Source organism: Phycodurus eques, chromosome 6, assembly GCF_024500275.1.
Source record: "Phycodurus eques isolate BA_2022a chromosome 6, UOR_Pequ_1.1, whole genome shotgun sequence".
Classification (NCBI taxonomy): Eukaryota; Metazoa; Chordata; class Actinopteri; order Syngnathiformes; family Syngnathidae; genus Phycodurus; species Phycodurus eques.
The window spans coordinates 11,756,440-11,778,172 of record NC_084530.1 but is presented as its reverse complement, the minus strand read 5'-3'; the positions used below and the strand labels follow the sequence as shown (position 1 = coordinate 11,778,172).

Here is a 21,733-nt window from a genome sequence, read left to right as displayed (position 1 = left end):
TCACTAGTTACATTGTCTGGCTCACTACCCTTTTCCTGTCCTAACCTGTCCTGCTCTTAGTTGTTACAGCCATGCCTCTTGGGATGTACCTTTCCTTCACAGATAACATTAACATTACAGTACTCTTATGTATAACATGTTTCTCTATGATTCTGTTGTTTTTATGCTCGTGTTGTTCTATACTATTCTCTCTGTCGTCACAAAACTTGTTCTTTCTGGCTGTATTTCCAATAAATGTCACAATACGGGACAAACAACAACAGAGAAGTATTTCAAACTCCTCTGTTGCACAGAAAATATGTTCCAGCATAAAAGGCATGTAGATCTCCCATACTAAATGACCATACAGGTGAACTGAACAAAAAACAAACCAAACCAAAAAGCTGATATACTGTTTTATTTTCCATCCATCCATCCATCCATTTTCTACCGCTTATCCGGGTCGTGTCGCGGGGGCAGTAGCTTTAGCAGGGACGCCCAGACTTCCCTCTCCCCAGCCACTTCATCCAGCTCTTCCGGAGGGATCCCGAGGCGTTCCCAGGCCAGCCGAAGGACGTAGTCCCTCCAGCGTGTCCTGGGTCGTCCCCGGGGTCTCCTCCCGGTGGGACGTGCCCGGAACACTTCACCAGGGAGGCGTCCGGGAGGCATCCGAATCAGATGCCCCAGCCACCTCATCTTTTATTTTCATCATTTTAAAAAGGTCTCGTCTCAAAGAATCTGCATAATAAACTTGCTATGTCTTACATCACCAGATGAACTATGTTCACCTACTTTTGCTGATGGACAGACACTGAAATGATGTATTTATACATATTTGTTTCGTGTATATTTCAGGACTTGACACTTCTTTAGTGTCTGACCATTTCTTAGTCAGTTGACAAATGTGACCTGAGTTCACCTCAGTCAGTTTCTCAACCCAGACACTTTTACTGTGGTCAATTTCTATTTACCACAGTGGTTTGAAAGTAAATTACACTTCACAGCATGTGAAAAAAACAGCCAATTGCCTCAAATGTATTTCTGCCTGAAAACATAAACAAGAAGCCTGTTTCCTTTATACAGTACACGGCATGGTTGTTTTCAGTGAGTGAAGCACTGAATTTTGTAAAATATTGTTATTTAAGATTTTAGATTACTGGTGCATGTGGCAAAAAAACAAAACAAATATAAACTGTGCCAAATAAATCATGTGAAACGACCCCAAAACAATTCACAGTAACCCCAAAATGTTTTCTTTTACTTTTGAAGGGTGTTTGCTTTTTGAGAGCAGTTTGTGCCAATTCTATGTCTGTAACGAAGTGAAACAACTCCATTTGTGAAAACAATGACACTATTACACGGACTATGTATTAGCTTTATTGTATTTTTATTTATTGAGCCATTTGTTCGCTTTCTGTTAAATTTTGGAGTCTTGAAAAAAGCATAAATTATTTGAGGTCTTTGGAACAGGTTTAATGGAAAAAGTTAGAAAGTGAAAATAGAAAATCATGCTCTTAAATCAAGATTAAATAAATACCTGTACTGCCACAGTATTTGCTTTCTGGCTCACTCCTTTATTCTATTTATTTTGAATCTCTGCTCTCTTTTTTCGGGAGGTGAAAGAAAAATTGGGATTTCAAACGAATAGCCTTGAGATTTCCGTACAAAAGGCAAAACTTAATCTTAATTTATTTTCACATCCCATTATGTTCTTTTGTCTCCTGTAGACTTGAGACCTCCTCTCTCAATGGTTGTGTTTTTAAAGAGGCACTCTTCTCTTTTATCTACCTTTATTCTTTGCCAAACCCATTTCATTTTGCTGATGCTGATAAACTGAGATTTCCACTGCCATGGCTCCCCTGTGTTGACTGCAGGGGCTGTTCAGTCGAATTATTTGATTTGGCCAGCTGTAAACCTTACAACACACCACCACAGACGGAGATCATTAATTTAAAGGAGGTAGAAGATGCTAGAAATAAAATACCTTGGGTCAGTGTTTTTGTGGGACAAGAGTGCTGACATGAAAGTATTGATCAACAGAATCCAATACAAGCATCTGCTAAGAGATTTACTTGTATGGTGGAGTTAAGCATCGCTGATGTCTTGAAGGAACATCAAATGCATTTTATTATGTGGAACCAACAGAGCCCTGCAGTGCAGACGTGGATTTCCCAGCTCCATCATGGTCCATCTCAGAAGATTTGAAGAAAATGTGCGCTGTCACTCAGGTAAGATTTTTAACATGACACGTAACACTGCCAGCTACGATCCTCCCTATGCACTGTGTTGTAATCAAAACCATACAGACCAAATGCAGGCTTCATCTATTTGCTTCCATTGGAAAGATGGCATGTGCTGATGACATATTGTCAAAGGGTGCGGTGTCATCTTATGTAATAGGTACAGTGGAGTAAAAGGAGGAATTCAGAATGTGTCATAGACTGAAACGTCATATTTATATTCCCATTCCCACTGAACTTGAAATTGCATGCATTTTTTATTGTCTCCGATTTATACTCACACATACACCCATATAGGTTTGTCAGTCTGATTTGTCCTTCCACTTGCATGAACAGTATAAATAATTTAACGGTCACCATTGTCTGAGAGATGGACTGAAATGTGAAGAAACAACCTATTTCGTGCACACTCTTCTATTTAGTCCAGGGGTGTTGCTACAGGAAAAACATAACAACCTGATCGGTTCATACCAGAAAAACTACAGTGCTCTCTCTTTCTGTCTGTAGTGCTTTATATATATATATATATATATATATATATAAATAATATGTTTTCCCCATCACAAATATTATATATATATATATATATACATATATGGAAATTATATGGAAATTACCCCCAAAACATCCCCTTCAAGCAGTTAAGGTAACAGATTGTACACACAGCTGACTTTTGTTTTGCCATGCAGGGACTTAAGGTGAGCATGTGAGTGTGAAGTTGTCATCTGTCTCTATATGTCGCCTACTCTGTTGTACCCGAACGAGTTCAATGAACGAAAGTTCATGAACAAGTTCATATTTTGTGGGAAGGTGAAGTGAACTGAGTTAATTTCTTCCTGATGTAATTAAGAAGGCCCTCATTCTGGCATCAAAGAACAGTTTTTGAACAAAAGTTAATTTTCATTCAAGAGTGCCAGGTTTTGTTTGGGACTTCCAGGACAAACCCGTCTGAACACGCTGTATACGAGCCTTCATGTCGGTGGATAAACGCTGTATTTGGCAACCAAGTCAGTGCAGCCACGGCCGCCGTTCATGATGGCAAGTTGCAGCTGCGTGAAAATGCGAGGTGGATTCAGCGACACTACGTAAATAGGAGTGAATGTCTTCTTCGGCGGGTCTTTTGTAATACAGTACATAATTGTAAAAAATTGATAACAAGAAAAGTTTTTCGTGTCATAATGCTTTTGTGACAACTGTACAGTCACACTGTCATGATATGGAATCTATTTTGTTAATATAGTCAGCCAGACGCGGCAATGACAAGCAAAACCTCATGTTTTTGAGATTGTAGGGTGAAGCTGCAGCTGGCTACTAGTGTGGACTAAATGGGTAGAAACAATGGGAAAATGAAGTGCCAGTATTTTAAGGGGAGTAGCTGGTCAGCAACATATTGAGGAAAAAAAAACCAAAAAAGAATGATGCGCTACCCGTAGTTTCTTTTTGGAATGGTGAATTGAACTTTGAACTAGTTCATGTAGAAAATGAACTTTCCCAACTCTGGTAGCCTATAACTGACTGGTAACCAGTCTTGGAAGTACCCTGCATCTCGTTCAGTCAGATGGGTTAGGATCAGCTTTCCTGCAACCCTGAACAGCAATAATAGTGGAAAACGGATGGGTGAATTTTGCATCTAATCCCTTAAATCACTATTCTGTGTCTGCCATATTTGTGGAGTGAGCTCAAGGAGGACTCACAATTTCTAGTGCATGATAGCTGTTTTCGCCTGCCAAGGAAGACATCATCTTGATGGTGATCTGATGGTGGATTCGGGAAACAGGAAATTATTTTACTATATGTATAACTGTGAATTCCAATCCAAAGACAACTGTAGGCAAAACTGGTGTTAAGCAGTTGTCAACAATTTTCTAATGTAGATTACTAAACCCAACATGGTTTGGGCACATATTTTAAGTGCATCAGTGTTGCCACCTGCTATAACAGTGAGCTAGGCAGGACATACCTCCTCTGGATGTTTTCTCCAGTAATTGCAATTCTTTAATAGTCTGACTGGAGTCAGTTTTTATATCATACGTGCGAGTGACCGACTGGTTAGAGCGTCAGCCTCACAGTTCTGAGGACCGGGGTTCAATCCCCGGCCCCGCCTGTGTGGAGTTTGCATGTTCTCCCTCGTGCCTGCGTGGGTTTTCTCCGGGCACTCTGGTTTCCTCTCACATCCCAAAAACATGCATTCATTGGAGTCTCTAAATTGCCCGTAGGTGTGACTGTGAGTGCGAATGGTTGTTTGTTTTTATGTGCCCTGCGATTGGCTGGCAGCCAGTTCAGGGTGTACCCCGCCTCCTGCCCGAAGATAGCTGGGATAGGCTCCAGCACGTCCGCGACCCTAGTGAGGAGAAGCAGCTCAGAAAATGGATGGATGGATGGACGTGCGGGTCACTGATAGAGAGATAGTAAGGAGTTGGAAAGCACCACTTTATGAGCCCTGACATTTGACCTGACATACATCCGTAATCAGGCATTTGAGGCAATCTCAGAGATTAATAGGTCTCGCTGGCAGTTGGAGGACGATTGTGATTCATCCTGTGAATTGTTATTTTTGTCAGACGACTGTATATTTAAATGACAGGAACTTAATCTCACTCCTAATTTTATTCAAGAAAACTAATTGTAGCGTCTCAAGGTTCTAATAAAAGGTGATTCTAGGCCAGTGGCAGTTCCATTGGCTTTGTAAGAGGGGCACAGTTTTTAACCACACACATGCAACATTGTTATGTTGACACCGCTGGCACGGGAGCGCAGAGTTAGGCGGAGAATTCGCTAGTGATGTAGATAAACCCGAGAAATTTGAATGACCTGATTTCAGGCTTCTTGGCAGAAAAACGTCTGGAACTCTGGAATGCATGAACGATTTTAATTCATATTTCACGTTTACTGAGGCACCATAGAGACAATATTACATCCCAAATACTGGAGAAAGTTGGCTTGGCAAAATATGTCCCCTTTACGTGAAGCGCAATGATGGTCTTGCATGCATGGAGATGAGCGACAAAAGACAGGATGAGCTGGTTATAACCGCAGGCGACATAAATATGTCCGTGGACCTCATTAACCTATCCCCTCCAATACACAATTGCTCGTGAATGTGGCCCCCTACTCCTCCCCCATAGCTGCGTGGAGGCATGTGGGATGATTTGAAGAAATAAAAATGACCTAGTAATGATGATAATAATGAGGATGCTTTCAATTAATTGCTTTCTCCAATGATTCAGAGGGTTCAATGACCACTATTCACATATTTATGAATGAAATGAATCTAATCCACCCCACATGTCCGCGGATTTTGTGTATTGTCTGCCCACTCTGCGAAGAGGCGGTGTAGACCCGGTTTTGGTACTTTAGTGGACCAGCGTACCCCCCGTGCATTTAAAATGGGACGTCTGCGCTAGTGTGGGCTTCAGTCCGCTCCAGTCGAAGCGGGTTATTACGCAGCCTTTAAGAGCGGCGCAAATAGTTTTGCATGGTTATGGTATATACTGAATAGGACTTAGCTACCCGTGCGTGACTGGAGCACTGAACATTAGCGGTATACCCTTATTAAATACAGAATGAACTGGTGATAAATCGATTAAATGTGTCTGCAGACCTCATTGAGCTATATCTACGTCGACGATTGTTCATTCGCACCCATTACATTGACGCAATGTAAAACAAATCTTACAACAGTCTTGCATTGTAACTGTACGAGGGGGTAACAGGGGGGTCCAGGCACAGGTTTACGGGGAAAGACAGAGAGTAACAGAACCAGCACTTCTGTTCAGTCAGCTACATGGCTACTGGCGATCACTTCCAACTTTGGTAACAGGGAAACACACAGTAAGGCTGGACAAAATTACTCGGACACCTCCAGAGCTTTTTCTACTTACCATGTGAGTCTGCTTTCATCACAGTAATTTCTCTTGTCATGTTCTTCTTCCCTTTTTTTGAGAATGAAAATGTTGCAAAAAGGTATAGGAAAAAGAAAAACAACTGAGCTCTACTAAAGGTATGACATTTCAATTATTCCCCCACCCCGCCACCATTGGATGGACTTCAAATTTTCCAAGACAGAATTTATGTTCAACTGAATGCTTTTATTTAAATGCACGTGCATGTGTGTGTCTGCTATTTATGTGTGTAGCTCCTTCAAGAGAGACTGTCTCTATGCTGCAGTTTACCAAAGATTCAAATCAATTAGAAAGATTAACTGACTAAAAAGTGAAGCTTGTTTCACTTAATGACTTGCCGCTTTAATTTGAAGACTCAGTCCCATAAAGCACTGAGTGATTAAACCGCAAAGCATGGCTAATGAAAAGAGATAATCAAGGTGTGGATATAAATTGCAAAATTTAGTTTTGAAGGCATGAATTACACTTCAGAGCACACTGTAAACATAACAAGAAAGTGAAAGATTTTGCAGACACACAGTCATCTAGCTCCATTCATTAATGTCACCAGTCAGCAGATATGAGGTGTGTAGTGTTTTGGCAAATCTTTTTCTGAAAGAATAAGTAAGGAAGCAATGTTGTCTTTGTGGTTTAGGGTTGTTACAAAAAAGAAAGGAAAGTCTTTGCAAAGAGAAGAAAAAGTACAAGTCGTCACTGGTTGTCACCCCTTAGTGAAGCCCAGACAAATAGCCCCTTCGTTATATCAACGTGAGAGCGACAGAGAAGGAAAGCAAACTATTATCTATGTCCAGCTGCACTAGTAGCACAACATAGCTAGGAACAATAAAGCATGTGAAGGTTGTATAAAACAAATAGAAGTAATATTTGGTATATATAAAACACATTTTCCAACTCAGTACCATGCCTCATTTTTTACCATTTCATAATAACGCATGCTTCCAAGTTGAATATTATAAGACTCTTCGAGAACAATAGGTTCTTGTTTAATATGAGCACTTGGCACTGAAAGATAAAATGGGACATGAGATGCTTTAGTTTGCAATATGAAATGGAAAAAGAGAGTCCCTTGTAGTTTATGTCCCAAGTTTAGTATTGCCATTTGTATTTCATTAATGGTTTCTAATGTTGTCTTCTCACCATTAGAGCAGGGCATCACAATTGAATTTAGCCAGCAGGATAGTCTCATTCAGAAAACAGTTTATCTGGTGCAATACTTTGTGTGCAATCTGAAGTGTTAGTTTTGAAAAATATTTCAGAAAAAGGACTATATAATATACAGCATACAGTGATGACCAAGCATGAGGGTTATTTCTTCAATTGACAGTATACTGTATAATAGCTGGTGAGCTCCTAAAGGTGAGATTATGGAGTTGAATCCTATAAAAACAATCTTGATAATATAGTCATGAAATGTTCATACGTAACTATTTATTGCAAATTGGAAAAATAAATATGCAGAAAGGTATGCTCATGCTATAGTTTCCAGTAACGCAAAGCTTCAGCATGGAATAATGATAATGTAGGCGGTGTTGAGAACGGATGGATTTTAATATTTTTATGCAAGTAGAGAATTGTGTATGCCACAAACACTCAACATTTGAGATCTGTATGGAAATATGAGTTTTTCCTCCATTACTCTGGCATATTTCTCAGATCAGAATTGAAATTCTCAATACTAGTTGTTCAATCTTCACATCGTTGTGTCACTTGAAGGGTAAATGTGAAGTCTCTCGCAATCAATCTCGAAGTTTTAACTTTAAATTTAAATTTAAATTTAAAACACAGTATTTCTTCTCACTAATGAGGATATGTTCATACTGCAGGGAATGAAGCCCATGTCAGATTTTGTTGTTAAAGCGGACCTTCATACTTCATTCACATTGCGTAAAAAAATGCTACTTCTACTGTGGACGGAATGTGTGAAAAAAAAATCCCATGAGATTTTTAAAAGGACATAGCGTCACCAAATGTTATCCGATTATCACAGTGTAAAGCATTTTTAATGCCTTTTCAGACACTACATATCGCTTAAGGCACGGCCGTGCGACATCCCATCGATTTTGTGCGGGAGTGTCACATTTAGTCCGCTCTGGAAATTAGGAAGTATTTACCTTATTATAGCGACACTTTTCCCTTCAACACTTTTATACCGTCTCTTTCTTCCTGCACACTATTCTACTTCTCAAATTGTAGTACAGGTTTTGATGTGTCTTCTGGTTCTTCTGATGCGCTAAAGGTTCATGGACCTACTGTACATACTCTATGTATTTTGGTGCTTTTACCAAAGTAATGCTCAAGCCATGAGGTTACCTTAGCTGGAGATGAAAGGTGCTTTTTTTTCTGCAGTGATGCCTGAGGGCTTCAATGTCACATTGGCTTATCTAAGGCTTGTGTCCATTGCAGTGTGAACTGTTTCCCAATTCATGTTGCAGAGGTGAAATAAATGTATTTGATGGCAAAACCATTCGACAATAATATTTGTTTTCATTTCCCTAATTCTACCTTTTTCAAAAATATATAGGTCTAAACAGCTATGGATGAAAAATATATGGATTACAGTACATTTATAAATCAAACAACATTTACAAGACAAATGAAATCCTCTATTTCCTTTCTTACCACTGTCTGTATAGCGTTATTGTGATTTGTCCTTGTCAAATTGCTTCTTAAATCATCTTGTAATTCACAAAATTCACAGTGAATAAAAAAACATCTTTGGCATTCATCAAGACTTCATAAACGTATATTCTGCCAGGAAGAGACTGCACATCCAAATAAAATATCCTCAGAATTGACCTCTTCTGAAATGGAGGTTCTCCTCTTTTTGGATTTAGGAAATCGATGCTTTTTTGGCTTTTCTTCGTGAGTCTTTTTGTTTCAAGTGTCACAGCTGGGGGGGATGAGATGGAAGAATACAGCAAAAGCAACCTTTACTTACCTTCTACTATTCACCTCTGAAGTGGGGTCATTTAGATGGAGGGGACGTAAACAGAGACACCAGAGCAGAAAGACCTTGTCAGATGAACTAAAATTCACAGACAATACTCAATAAAGCTATAGTGATGATGTTCTTTGTGTACGAGAGGTATTGAACCGTATTGAACCCGTAACTACAACATGCAAACATAAGCAGCTTGTAATACACAACTGTCAGTTTAAAACACTGCAGATACATCTATTTAGCACACAGGAAATTTGGCCAGTTCATTAAGTAATTATTTATCCATCAAATACAATGCTTTTTTTTAAGATACATGATTTTATAAAACATATGCAGCTTTTGTAAGGCATAAGGATTTTCTCCTATCGTATCATATACGGTTTACTGGATGTTGGATATTGACTACTAGGATTAAAAAAAAAAAAAAGCCTTGTGAACAATAATTCAAATTATTTCCTGGCATGTGTAAAGACACTATAAAATCAAAGAAAGAGACCACTTTTTATGATGATGTCAGACCACCTCTGCTCTCTCTCTTCCTTGAGATATCTTATTTTCCGCTCCATATATTTGCTAGTAAAAGCAGGCATGAAGAAATTAATAATCAAAGGTATAATAAGATTAATGATATTTGAGAATGTGCTGCACCAGTGTTTGCCTTTATTTGGAAGTGATATGTTCATTAATAATAAAATGTTTTCCCTTTACCTTTGCTCACTCTATGTTTATCACGGAATTGAAAATAACTCCAGGAAGAGAGAGAGCTGACTGACAACACTGTAAGAAGTGGTCTCTCTCTTTGTAAGCAGGGTCTATCACAAAGTGTTTAATTGAACCATTACATACTGATCATTTTACATGCATATAAAGCATGTTCAGGCTTAGAACATCCTCATAATAATTCACATCACAAACAAGGAACTACATCTTTTAAAAGTTTTACTAGCCTGTTTGACTTGCTGTTCGGGATGTGGGAGGAAACCGGAATACCCAGAAAAAACCCACGCAGGTACGGGGAGAACATGCAAACTCTACACAGGCGAGGCCGGATTTGAACCTCGGTCCTCAGAACTGTGAGGTAGATGTGCTAACCAGTCGTACACTGTGCCGCCAATCATGTTAATCATTTTTAATGATTTCCCAAGTTAAAATAGAGAAGGTGGCGCAAAGAATTCCACGAACAGATGGAGACTGGACCCAAGACCAGGCAGAGGGTGCGAGGTTGTGATGAACAGTTTATTGAAAATGGAAATGTAGATATACCTTGAGATGCGCTGGTGGGTTGTTGAGGCAAAGAATGCGTGGCAGGCAGTGACGAGGGCAGGCGGCTGGCTTGGCGGCGTGGTGGCAGTAATTCACTTGGCGAGGGAACACGGGGGAAACACGCTGGGGAAGCTTCAATACTCTGGCAAGACTTTCTGGGATCTGGCAGGCTTTTATGCAGGTGGTAACGAGGACTGACTGGTGACAGATGCGCGGCCGAGGAAGGTGCTGGAAAGCGAGAGAATGGAGGAGAGAGAGAAAGGGCCAGATGGCGCAAAGTGCCACCCGGGCTCCAACCATAGTACTGCAGGGCGGCTCATGACAGAGAATGAGCAAACATTGCATATGTGGTTAAAATACATAGTAAGGAATACATATAGCACAGCGAAGAGGCATTTATAGATTATAAAATTCATTAAATTAATTGGAAGCGAGATTAAAAATATAAGACATCCATATCGGAGTGTGTCACAAATCAACCACACCAGCGGTGGTGTGTGTGCAAATTGCTCATTAAATCCCATTTGCACGTGCAGATTCACAGAAAAATATATAAATCAGATTATCGGGATTAGAAAGAATACAGAAGCCTTGAAAAAATACTCATTGAATGACAACATCCTACATGCAAGTAGACAGCTGCAGTGGGCGGGACACACACCTATGAATGCATTTACTGTACAAGCAGTTGAACAGAAAAGTGATGAAAAGTTTCCTTTCCGCGGTCATTTAGGACATTCGTCAACTCATTAGCAAATTCCTGGTGTGATTATTTATCGTAAAGTTATTATTACAGTTTTTGTAAGTGACTGTAGTTCCAATACGTTGGGCATCCTGGGTAAAATATGTTTTTTTGAAAGCTGATCCTGCATTATATGTGCGTACGCATGGTCTGTGGAGGTTATAAATTTGTTTGCAGAGTACAACAAAAACAAGTACGAACATATTGATGAATCACATAATTAGTGCGTTAAATGTGCGTACGCACAATTTAAGCACATATCTGTGTGTACGCATGGTTAGTGAATGAGGCACAGTATCACAGGTGGGTTGTCCAGGCTGTTCCACCAATAAATATTGTAGACCTTAAATGGTAGGTTATCTGAGGTCGCTATAGCAACAGGAGAGACACTATTCTCCTTACTAAAAGCCAGTGGAGCATCCTAATGATTTGAAGCTGTTGTTTTTAAGGTAAATGACTGCATGTTATTTTACTTGCAGCTTGAGCGCATGGTGCTGTTATAAATACAAAAGCAGTAAGAGGGAACTGATCAAGGGTGACCATCTGGCAACGTTGTTGAAAAGTGTTAGGCTCATGGGATTTTTCTTGTTAAAATTCACAAACAACTTTTAGACTAAAGAACACATGGGTGACTTGCCTTTCACCTTGAGCCAACATTTCATTGGGAGTTACTTGATGAGAAGAACATTCCAATAATTCAACTAGTGAGTGGAAGTGTAGACATTTGAGCCATGTCTCCCACCAAGCTGAAGATGGTTCATAACACAAATGACTTGTGTCACACTGCCAGTTGATTGATACACGAAGGGAGTCAAAGAGGGGTTATGGCCCACGGTTGATTTGAATACTGTGAGAGTGATGGCAGATGATGAGAAAGAGACAGTCCTTTTCTTTCCCATCATTCCTTCTGGAATGTAAGACTATAGAGAGCCCTGAAGAAATAAAAGGACACAGGGATTGATTAAATAATAGATTTTTACTGCAATGGAGTGAAGCAATGTCTCCATCTCATCCTTGTTTTACCACTGCAGCAAGACTCCAACTTGTTGTCCCTTTTGCTGTCCATGTATTTTATACATGGAATTTTATATTATTTGCCAATATAGAGCGATAGGTGAGAGATGACCATTCCTGATTCACAATTCATCTTGGCTGTTAAAAGTCAAAAGTTCAATATGAAAGTTGTGAATTTTCTGAAGACAGGTTACTTTATCTATCTAATGCATTTCCACAAATAGTAGTCATCCTTCTTTTTGACGGCATGCCTAAATGAATCACCAAACAATAGCGTCCGTCTAACTCACATTTGCTTTTCTTCCCCTCAAAAAAAGTGTTGAAATGTTTAATGTCTAGGTTCGAATCAGGCCTCGCTTGTGTGGAGTTTGCATGTTCTCCGCGTGCCTATGTGGGTTTTCTCCGCGTACTCCGTTGTCCTCCCACATCCCCAAAACATGCATGGGAGGTTGATTGAAGACTCTAAATTGTCTGTAGGTGTGAATGTGAGTACGAATGTTAGTTTGTTTATATGTGCTCTGCGATTGGCTGGCGACCAGTTCAGGGTGTACCCTGCCTCTCGACGGAAGATAGCTGGGATAGGTTCCAGCACGCCCACGGCCCTTATGAGGATAAAGGGGTACAGAAACTGGATAGATGGATGGATGTTTTATTGGTGGATTGTTTTTGACTACGCCTTGTTTTCCTCTTCCTTTCTCATCCTCTGCATGGACCCATTCCCATAAAGATAAGTGTGAGCGCAGCTGGACGAAGCCAATGTGTGAGAATGTTGTGGGAATGAGGGGGGTGTATTTCTTTTTGTTCTTTTCTTCTCTCTGTCTCTCTCACTTTTAACGAAGGTGATGTTTTGTTTCATCTGTAGCACCTGGCGTCAGTAAGGGGTAACAGCTCGTGACGACTTATACCTTTCCCTCTCTTTGCAATGATTTCTTCTTTCTTGTAATAAACCCCGCAAAGACAAGATTGCTTCCTTCCTTACTGTAATTTCTCGTGTATAATGCAAATTCCCCCCCAAAAGAAAAATTGTCAAAAGTCAATAGTGCGCATTACACATAGGTATAGGGGAAAATGATGTATGACAACTTCTAGAGGTTATGAAAAAGGTGTACACTTTCATTCTATTATGCCACCGCCACCAGAGGTTATGAAAAAGGTGTAGCCGAAACTTTCATTCCAATATGACAGGGGTAGGTATGACTGCATATATGTACAGTTGTGCTCATAAGTTTACATACCGTGGCAAAATTTTTAAATATTGCTTTTTTTATTATGACTGATGACTGAACAACAACCATCATTCATTTCTTTATGGTTATGTTTTGTTTAATGATAATGCTTTTCTGAAATGCTTGACAGTTTTATTTGAATCCCATTAAAATGAAATTAAATGTGTTTCGCCTGACCATTCATGTTTTCTTTAAAGAATTGTACCCATCTTACAAATTCTGCCAGGGTAATCAAAACATGAGGACAACTGTGTTTTCTCATTTACAAAATAAAAGTAGGGCTGGGAATTTCAATATACGAGCAAGCAAATAAAAAAAGTATTACGTGTTCAAATAAAGTGCTTAACTTCTCTATAATTATTTGAAAAAACTAACAAAATACAGGTAATACTTCATGTTTTGATCATATGGGTAGAAGCAAAATCATGCTTTGAAAAAATGCATTATACATCAGTAGAAGTGTTTTCCAGACTTTTGAGGTCAACTCTGGGGGTGGGTATTATACATGGGTGCACATTATACATGAGAAATTACCGTATTCTGTCAGAAAAAAATTGCCAAAACAGAAAAAACTCGAGAAAACGGCTGACCCCTGCTCTTGCCCTTAGGTGAGGTCCTGTGAACAGAGTGAGACCTTTAACAGCAAAAGTCATATTTCCCTTGTTTGTAGGGGAAAATTTCAAGGAAATATTAAACACATTGTTTGGTTAGTTATGAGTAGCATGGCTCAAATATACAGTATGTTAAAAATAATGTCAAGAACAAATGTTTTTTGTTTGTGTGTGTGTATTTTACAAAAAGACCAATACAATAAGAAAAACTAAAAGGAAAAAAAAGAAGAAAACAACCAGACATCTTTTAGGGGTAAATTGTTGCTTCTGGGTTCTAAACATATTTTTACAAATAGTGGAGATGAGATGGCTTCCTATAAACTCAGTGATACAGAGTTAAAAAAAAAATTCCACATGCTGGAGTACATAGTTAAAAAAAAAAAAAATTCACATGGTATGCGATTGGCTGGCAACCAGTTCAGGGTGTAACCCGCCTCCTGCCCGATGATAGCTGGGATAGGCTCCAGCATGCCCGCGACCCTAGTGAGGAGAAGCGGTTCAGAAAATGGATGGATGGAATTCACATGGTATTCATTCGTCGAGTCTGCTGATAATAAATAAATCACCGTCTGGGCATTCAAAAAGCCACCTCGAAATGTGGATGCCATATTGTGATGTCAGCGGCTGAATGCTTTCACCAGAGGGAGCGGTGGGCGTCGCTTGTAAACAAGCATTGGCAAACACAAGGAAAACTGCGCCAGTGACTTCAGCCTTGAAATCAGCGATACTTCAGTTGAAATCGAAACCGAATGTGGTACTGAGAGCAATGATGATGATAATATGTTATGTCCCTACCGGTTTGAGCCATACGAGACGGCTGACAATGGTGAAGGTGCAATTGAAGTTGTTGGAAACAGCGACAAGTCTGATGGTGAAGATATCAGCCGGTTACAAAACACTGAATGGTGGGTAGACAAGTATAGCAGCTGAAATAAGTATTTAACACGTCAGCATTTTTCTCACGAAATATATTTCTAAAGGTGCTACAGATGAAACAACTTTTCAATTGAACGGATTGAATAATTGTTGAGTGTCTCTATGATTTACTTGAAAAATATTTTCATTTAGTGAATTTGTGGGAATCTCTGAACATACATAAATTGCCACAAACCCATTCAAACCAGTTTTATTTTACTTCATAAGAAGAAAGACAACAATCCAGAACCAGAAAATCATTTTGCATAATATCTAATAAATGTAACCTCTTACAGTATATTTATATATACAGTCACACAGTGGACAAAATGAGATACTTTGCCATGCAGCCTGCCTTGATTTGCCACTTCTCGCCCACTGAGCACTCGTGCAAATCTGCTGAAATTGCTTCTGACGTGTGAGGGAGGAAGGGAAGATGAGGGAATTGTAAAGGATGTGAGGCTGTGTTGACGTTATCACTGCCATAACTCAAGAACAAGTGTTGCTTCATTTGTTAATTTGTTTATTAGATCCATACCGCATTATCAGCTAATAGAATATAATTTCGTAGTCAGAATCAGCATCACCTCATCCACCTCCTCCCAGCTTTAAGAGCTTTGTAGTTGCATGACTCTTCTCATCCAGATGACAGCAGAATAAAACATTGTCTTACCACAACTTGATGTTTAGCTTAGCTTCAAGCACCCACACCTCTCTTCCCCTTCATTTCCCTGTTGATAATGTACTCTGTCCAGTTGTCCTGATGAGGTGTGGGCGTCATTGCTTATGTGATTGATCATCGGATTCCACCCTGTCATTTTGTTTGATTTAGTTTTCCTCCCAACGTGATTATCATCATATCTGTGCCTTCCTGTCATTTTGCTACTTTCAGAATAGTGGCTGTCCCCCAAAAATTAAACTTGACCTTCTGTTATTTGTAAGTATGTATGCATACTGAACAAAAATTACGCACACCTGTGCAATAATCAGCATCTTGATATGCCACACCTGTGAGGTGGGATGGATTATCTCGACAAAGGAGAAAGGCTCACTAACACAGATTTAGACAGATTTGTGAACAATATTTGAAGGAAATGGCCTTTTGTGTATGTAGAAAATGTTTGAGATCTTTGAGTCCAGCTCACGAAAAACAGGAGCAAAAACAAAAAGGTTGCAGTTATATTTTTGTTCAGTATATGTATGTATGTATGCATGTATGTACTGTATGTATGTACAGTGTATGTATGGAGTGAAGTTAGGCTTTGGGACTAATTCAATTTGTGCCGCTCAATTTTCTGTAACTGTGCAGCTACATCTGACTAGCTTGAAGACAATAAATCTTGTTCAGCTGTAATACATTTGAGGTGAAGCAGTAATATACAATATAAATAAAAGAACAAGTATTGTCAAAATAAAACAGATTTGAGGGCAAAATTTGTTATTTTCAAAAAGCATCAAGTTGGCACACTGAGGAAAGGTGGGTTTGGCCCCACCCACCCACAAGGGGAGCCAGTCCAGCGTGCTCGTCCCGTGTTGGATCCAGTCGGGGGGACATCACCCAGTCCCCAGCACCCACGGTGGTCCCGCAGCCCCAAAGAGAGGGTCAAGGGCACTGGACCGCAGCCCCCCGAGCAATAATTTAATTTTCCATTTGCCTAATGTTAGCTGAGATAGGCTCCAGCTCCCCGAGACCCTAAACAGTATAGAAAGTGGATGGATAGATATACTCAATGAAGGGGGAGTGGTGGATGAGTGGTTAGTACACCTGCCTCACAGTTCTAAGTTATGATGCGTCAAACCTGTGCTGCGGCCTTCCTCTGTGGAGTTTGCATGTTCTCTTCATTCTCGTGTGGGTTTTCTTCAGGCGCTTCGGCTTACTCCCACTTTCCAAAAACATGTTTCTTTTGTGAATTGAAGACTCCAAATTGAACATGTGTGAATTTGAGTGTCAAAGGTTGTTTTCCAGATGTGGCCTCACTGCCCTGCGATTGACTGGTGACCAGTTCAGGAAGTACTGCCTCGCACCCAAAGTCAGTTGGGATAGGCTCCAGCTCACCTGCGACTCTTACAGAAAATCAATGGCTGGATATACTCAATCAGGTAGTTGTAGTAGTTTTCTCATAGAATGATGCGATAAAAGTACAATTATAAAACTCTTTTCTGGTCATCTTATTTCAAGGCCTATCTTCATGGAGCTGGTTATCAATCTGGCCATTTACCAGGAACTGGACATTTGATGGGTTCTCTTTCTCATTTGCAGCACTGCAGCTATCAGAAGTGCTAGCGGCGTCTAGAAGTGACCTGCTGACACAGCATGCTATAAACACTTTTGGCAAGGGTGCGACACTGATGACAGAATCTATTCTGCCCGGTCACTGACGTGACTCCACTCAGCTTTCAGGGATAAATAAAAAGCCACAAGACAGGCAGATAATATAGGGGGGTGTATTAAACCTTGTCTCGGTCACTGGTAATTTATGTAAGCTACTACTCAACAAAATCTCACCCACATCTGACCTGTGACTGAATCACAGCACTACACACATGTACATTACTAAAAGCTAAGGTTGCTGACCAGCCACCACGGACTAGCTGCAGTTAAGATCATAACTGGTGCAATAGAGACCATCGGTCTTAAGGCAACGCTATGTTTTCATTTTCTTCATGGTGTCAGAAGAGTCATAACTTTGTTTAGCGTATGTAATAAACCCACAGACACAGATGTTCCAAAGTAGAAGTCAGTGGCAGCTGATAGAGTTTTCACCGAAGATAGCTGGGATAAGCTCCATCACGCCTGTGACCCTAGCACCCTGAAAATAAATGGAAAGAAACCTAGAATTATGCAATTGGGACTTTTTGTTGCTTTTTCCTGTTGTACCAAACTCATACTGAACCGTAGCCCCGTGACTTCTGTGAACTATTACACCCTGAATAGTGGCTGTTTTTTGACTCCATACCGCTGCACATCTGGGCCACTTTGACGAGCCATCGGCAAAATAAAACGTTATGCTAGGACTCATACTACAAACAGCAGAAATAACACTTACCAAAACCGTATTGGCAAAGAATTGTAAACATGAAGAGCCAGTTACACACTTGAAACATTTATTTGATCTGTTAGAATGTGCTCAAAGCAGAGAAGTAAACACTTGTTCTTGTTTTTCTTCTGAAACATTAGAAAAAGACAGTTTGCTGTGCTGTGAAAATCCATGAGAGCATTGATCATAATACAAACATTGTTGTTGATCATAGCAATATGTGTGTGATAATGAGGCACCACACAAATATATTGTATATTGTACTGTTTCCACATATTTACAACGGAAAATAAACATTTAACCTCTTGGCTGTAAATGACTGACATGTTAAGATGAAAATATTTTAAATGAGAAGAGTGTCTAATGTACATTCCTATGTGTGTGTGCCAGCAACAGATGATAAAAGTGAGCAAAAATCATATGGAAGAGCTTTTTAATGTGTCTGACTTTGGTGGGGTTGTGGAAAAGGTAAAGTCCGCCAAATGAATGAGGACAGAAAGACACTTGAGCAGAGAGGATCGGTCCGCTTGCCAAATTCAGGCTTACACAACACAAATGCACACGCACACACACGCGGACACACACACACACACACACACACACACACACACACACACACAAACATACATTGAGTGGCAGTGGGGATTAACACTCTTGAACAACATAGTTCCACATTATACACTTTCAGTCACCCCTTTCTCCTCCACGTGACAATTTTTTCACACTCATAGTGGGAGTCTCAGTGCATGTCCATGTGCCGCAGCAGGGGGGCAGTGATCCATCCATTGTTTCAGACGCAATAGATAGTTCCAGACAGATGTCCTGCAAAGGGATGCCTTATCCTACTGTGCCACAGAGCCTACCATTCCACCAAATCTGCAGATTTCTCACAAAAAAATGCCACATATCCTGATGAAAGGTTGCCTCTTCATTCTCAGTATGAACAGGGAGGAACCTCCCACTGAGGCAGATTTCATATATAGATTTTTATCATTTTTGCCACTGTAACAGTGAGCAAGGAGCCCCTTTGTCCCATTGGTCCTTATATTGAGTGAAACATAGTAGCAAGGTCAAGAAAAACAGATTAAGAGCCATAGAAGATAGATGCCCTATTTTTTTATTTATAACAGTAGGAGATTGTCAAGGTCTTGGCATCATGTTCAATGATCACGTGAATAAAGTGTCTCAATAAACCCTTCGTCTCCTGAACAGTTCATCTGGTGCAACTATCGTGCTGTGTGTGCATCACAGTGGCTGTTATGAGTCTTTTTATGATACTTCAATGAAGGGAGTGTAAATCAATGTCAGTGGTTTAGTTGGAGCAAATATTTGAGTGTAAAAAGCTGCCTGGCATTTAATCTAAGCTTCTGCTGTGAATAAAAGCCAAGCATTTTCTTGCACTTTCAGTTTAGGCCTTTGATCCGTTCCCCTCCCTTCATTTCAAGCACAATCCCTGACAGTAAAAGGTGCAAAGACTCACCAGGCCCGCACTTTTCTCTACAACTTAGAACTGCTTAAATGGGAATCTGGCTTACGAAATGTCTGTTAAAGTCCATCAGAATGAGCGTTTCCAAGACTTACAGAGAATCTTCTGGAAAGCCCTACGAAAGTCTTGGTTGAAGATGGTGTAGATGACTGGGTTTAAAGAGCTGTTACAGTAGCCGATCCAAAAGAAAAACTTGAAGAGGGTCTCTGGGATCTTGCACATCTCCCTGCAGATTCCATACAGGCTGTACGAGAAGAAAAACGGGAACCAACACAAAACAAAAACCCCCATGACCACAGCCAGGACAAATGTAAAGCGTTTTTCTCGTGCTGCGGAAACTTTCTTCCTATTAACTGTGCTTCTGCGTTTGCGGCGAGACGAGAACAGCTCTATGGACTTGGAACTGGCACACGACTTCCTACTGGAGAATTTCGAGGCTGAGCTGCTTTTCCTGCTGGACTTCCTGTCTTTTCGGTCATCGTGGTGATGTTTGGACGATGTGGAGCTTTTTTTGGGCTTCTCATCTGATGAACTGCTGTCCTCAAAATCATCATGGTGGTCGATGTGTGGAGTTTTAGAAGTGTTTGTCAAGGAAGTGCTAGCTGTGTGCTCTTTGCAATGGCCGTTTTCACACTCCTGCTCTTTAACACTCCCACCCCTTTGAGACTTAAATGAACCAGCTTTGCTCGTGTCAGCTTGGCCGTTCTCCTGTGGCGAATCCACATCCCTTTTCTTCTCTGACATGGTTCTGGTCCTGGTCTTTGCCACTTGGTAGATCCGAATATAGACCAGAATCATGATGACACAAGGAGCAAAGAAGGACCCAATGCTGGAGTAGAGGATGTACCAGGTCTCATCATTTATAATGCACTGAGGGGTTGTCTCATTGTTGCTCCTGTCCATTGATATCAGTGGTGGGAAGGAGATAACCGCTGAGATCAGCCACACCACCACAATCATCCCTTTGACTCTTTTGGGCGTTCTCTTCAAGTTGTACTCTACCGCCTGCGTCACTGACCAGTAGCGGTCCAAACTAATGGCGCAGAGGTGCACAATAGAAGAGGTGCAAAATAAAACATCAAGAGCCAAGTAGATGTCACACCAAATCTTACCAAAAAGCCAGTAACCCATAAGTTCATTCGCCAGAGAAAAGGGCATGACCAGGGTGGCCACCAGTATGTCTGCACTAGCCAGAGACACCAGAAACAGATTCTGGGGAGGTTTCAGAGCTCTGCTTGTTAAAACGGCGATAACAACCAAGACATTGCCCACTATGGTAAACAGGATTAGAAAACTGACAAGTCCAGCTAGACCCCAGATGGCGAGAGGGGTGTACTTGCTGTGAGAGGTGTTGTTAGTGGAGATGTTGTCTGCCTCAGTCCCTTCCTCTAAAGAGGAGACATTCAAGAAATCCATGTTGGCGTAGAGTTGATCTCTCCTAAAATGTCACATGCGTAATGTGAAGCAATGTCACATTATGACTTGACAGTAAAAAAATACATCCAGCATGTCTTTTTTCTTTTCTTTCCACTCGCTCGTCTTCTACATCCTGCAAATCTCTTCTGAAATCCAAACAAAATCAGAAAGAGAGTGAGAGGTGGTAATAAAACTGTTAATTCCAAATGTGTGCAGGATGCTCCGCAGCTCAGTGTCCGTGGTTAGAAAGCAGACACCCGTCTAAGCATGTTCTCTTTCCTCCTGCTTGCTCCTGCATCTTTCCTCCTCCTCTTCCCCCTCCTCCCCCTCCTCCAGCTCCTCCTCCCTCTCCTCCGCGGAACATTTGAGGCTGAGAGGGCGTGAAACAACCACGTCATTTTTTTTAAAACACAACGAGAAAGGAGGGAACCTCTCCAACCCAGCGATAAAATGAGTGATAATTGGATGTAAATATGAAAAACCCTTAATTTCATCTCTCACTTGTCATTTATTGGAAAGTTGTTGCTTACATGCACGCATTCTGCCGCTGCCGAGGGTGTACACCAATGCTCATGTTTCAGTCATTGCAAGGAGCGTGGCGTTTTTAAATGTCAGCCATGCACGGAGTCAAACCAGCTCACAGTCCCGACTACAAGGAAGTTGAACGCTCTCACTTTTCATTGTAAATATTATTTAAGTTTTCTAAGTCCTTCAGTGAGACAGTCCTTAACCTCCAAGACCGATTTACGACCGCCCACTTCGGTATGACCCACAATGCATTGCGCACTTAACGCGCCAGTAAAACTGCATCGTTTATGTGTAATTAAAAAAGTAACAACAATCAAATACACTTTTTACAAAGGACAATAAAAATAGTGTGGCGATAATGAAATCATACTAGAGTGGCTCCAACTACTGGAGACAAATTCCTTGTGTGTTTTTGACATTCTAGGCAAATAA

The 21,733-nt window shown here is 40.6% G+C and overlaps 1 protein-coding gene across 1 annotated transcript; it reads right to left on the bottom strand.

Annotated features, from left to right (window-relative positions):
- Positions 1-19,303: 19,303 nt before the first annotated feature.
- On the bottom strand, positions 19,304-20,773 carry adra2c (adrenoceptor alpha 2C). Its single transcript, XM_061679830.1, has one exon. It carries the CDS (start codon positions 20,771-20,773, stop codon positions 19,427-19,429), a length of 1,347 nt encoding a protein of 448 aa, XP_061535814.1. The 3' UTR covers positions 19,304-19,426.
- Positions 20,774-21,733: the final 960 nt, after the last annotated feature.

Coding starts and splice junctions, on each gene's coding strand:
- adra2c (XM_061679830.1), bottom strand. CDS start 20,773: ATGGATTTCTTGAATGTCTCCTCTTTAGAGGAAGGGACTGAGGCAGAC.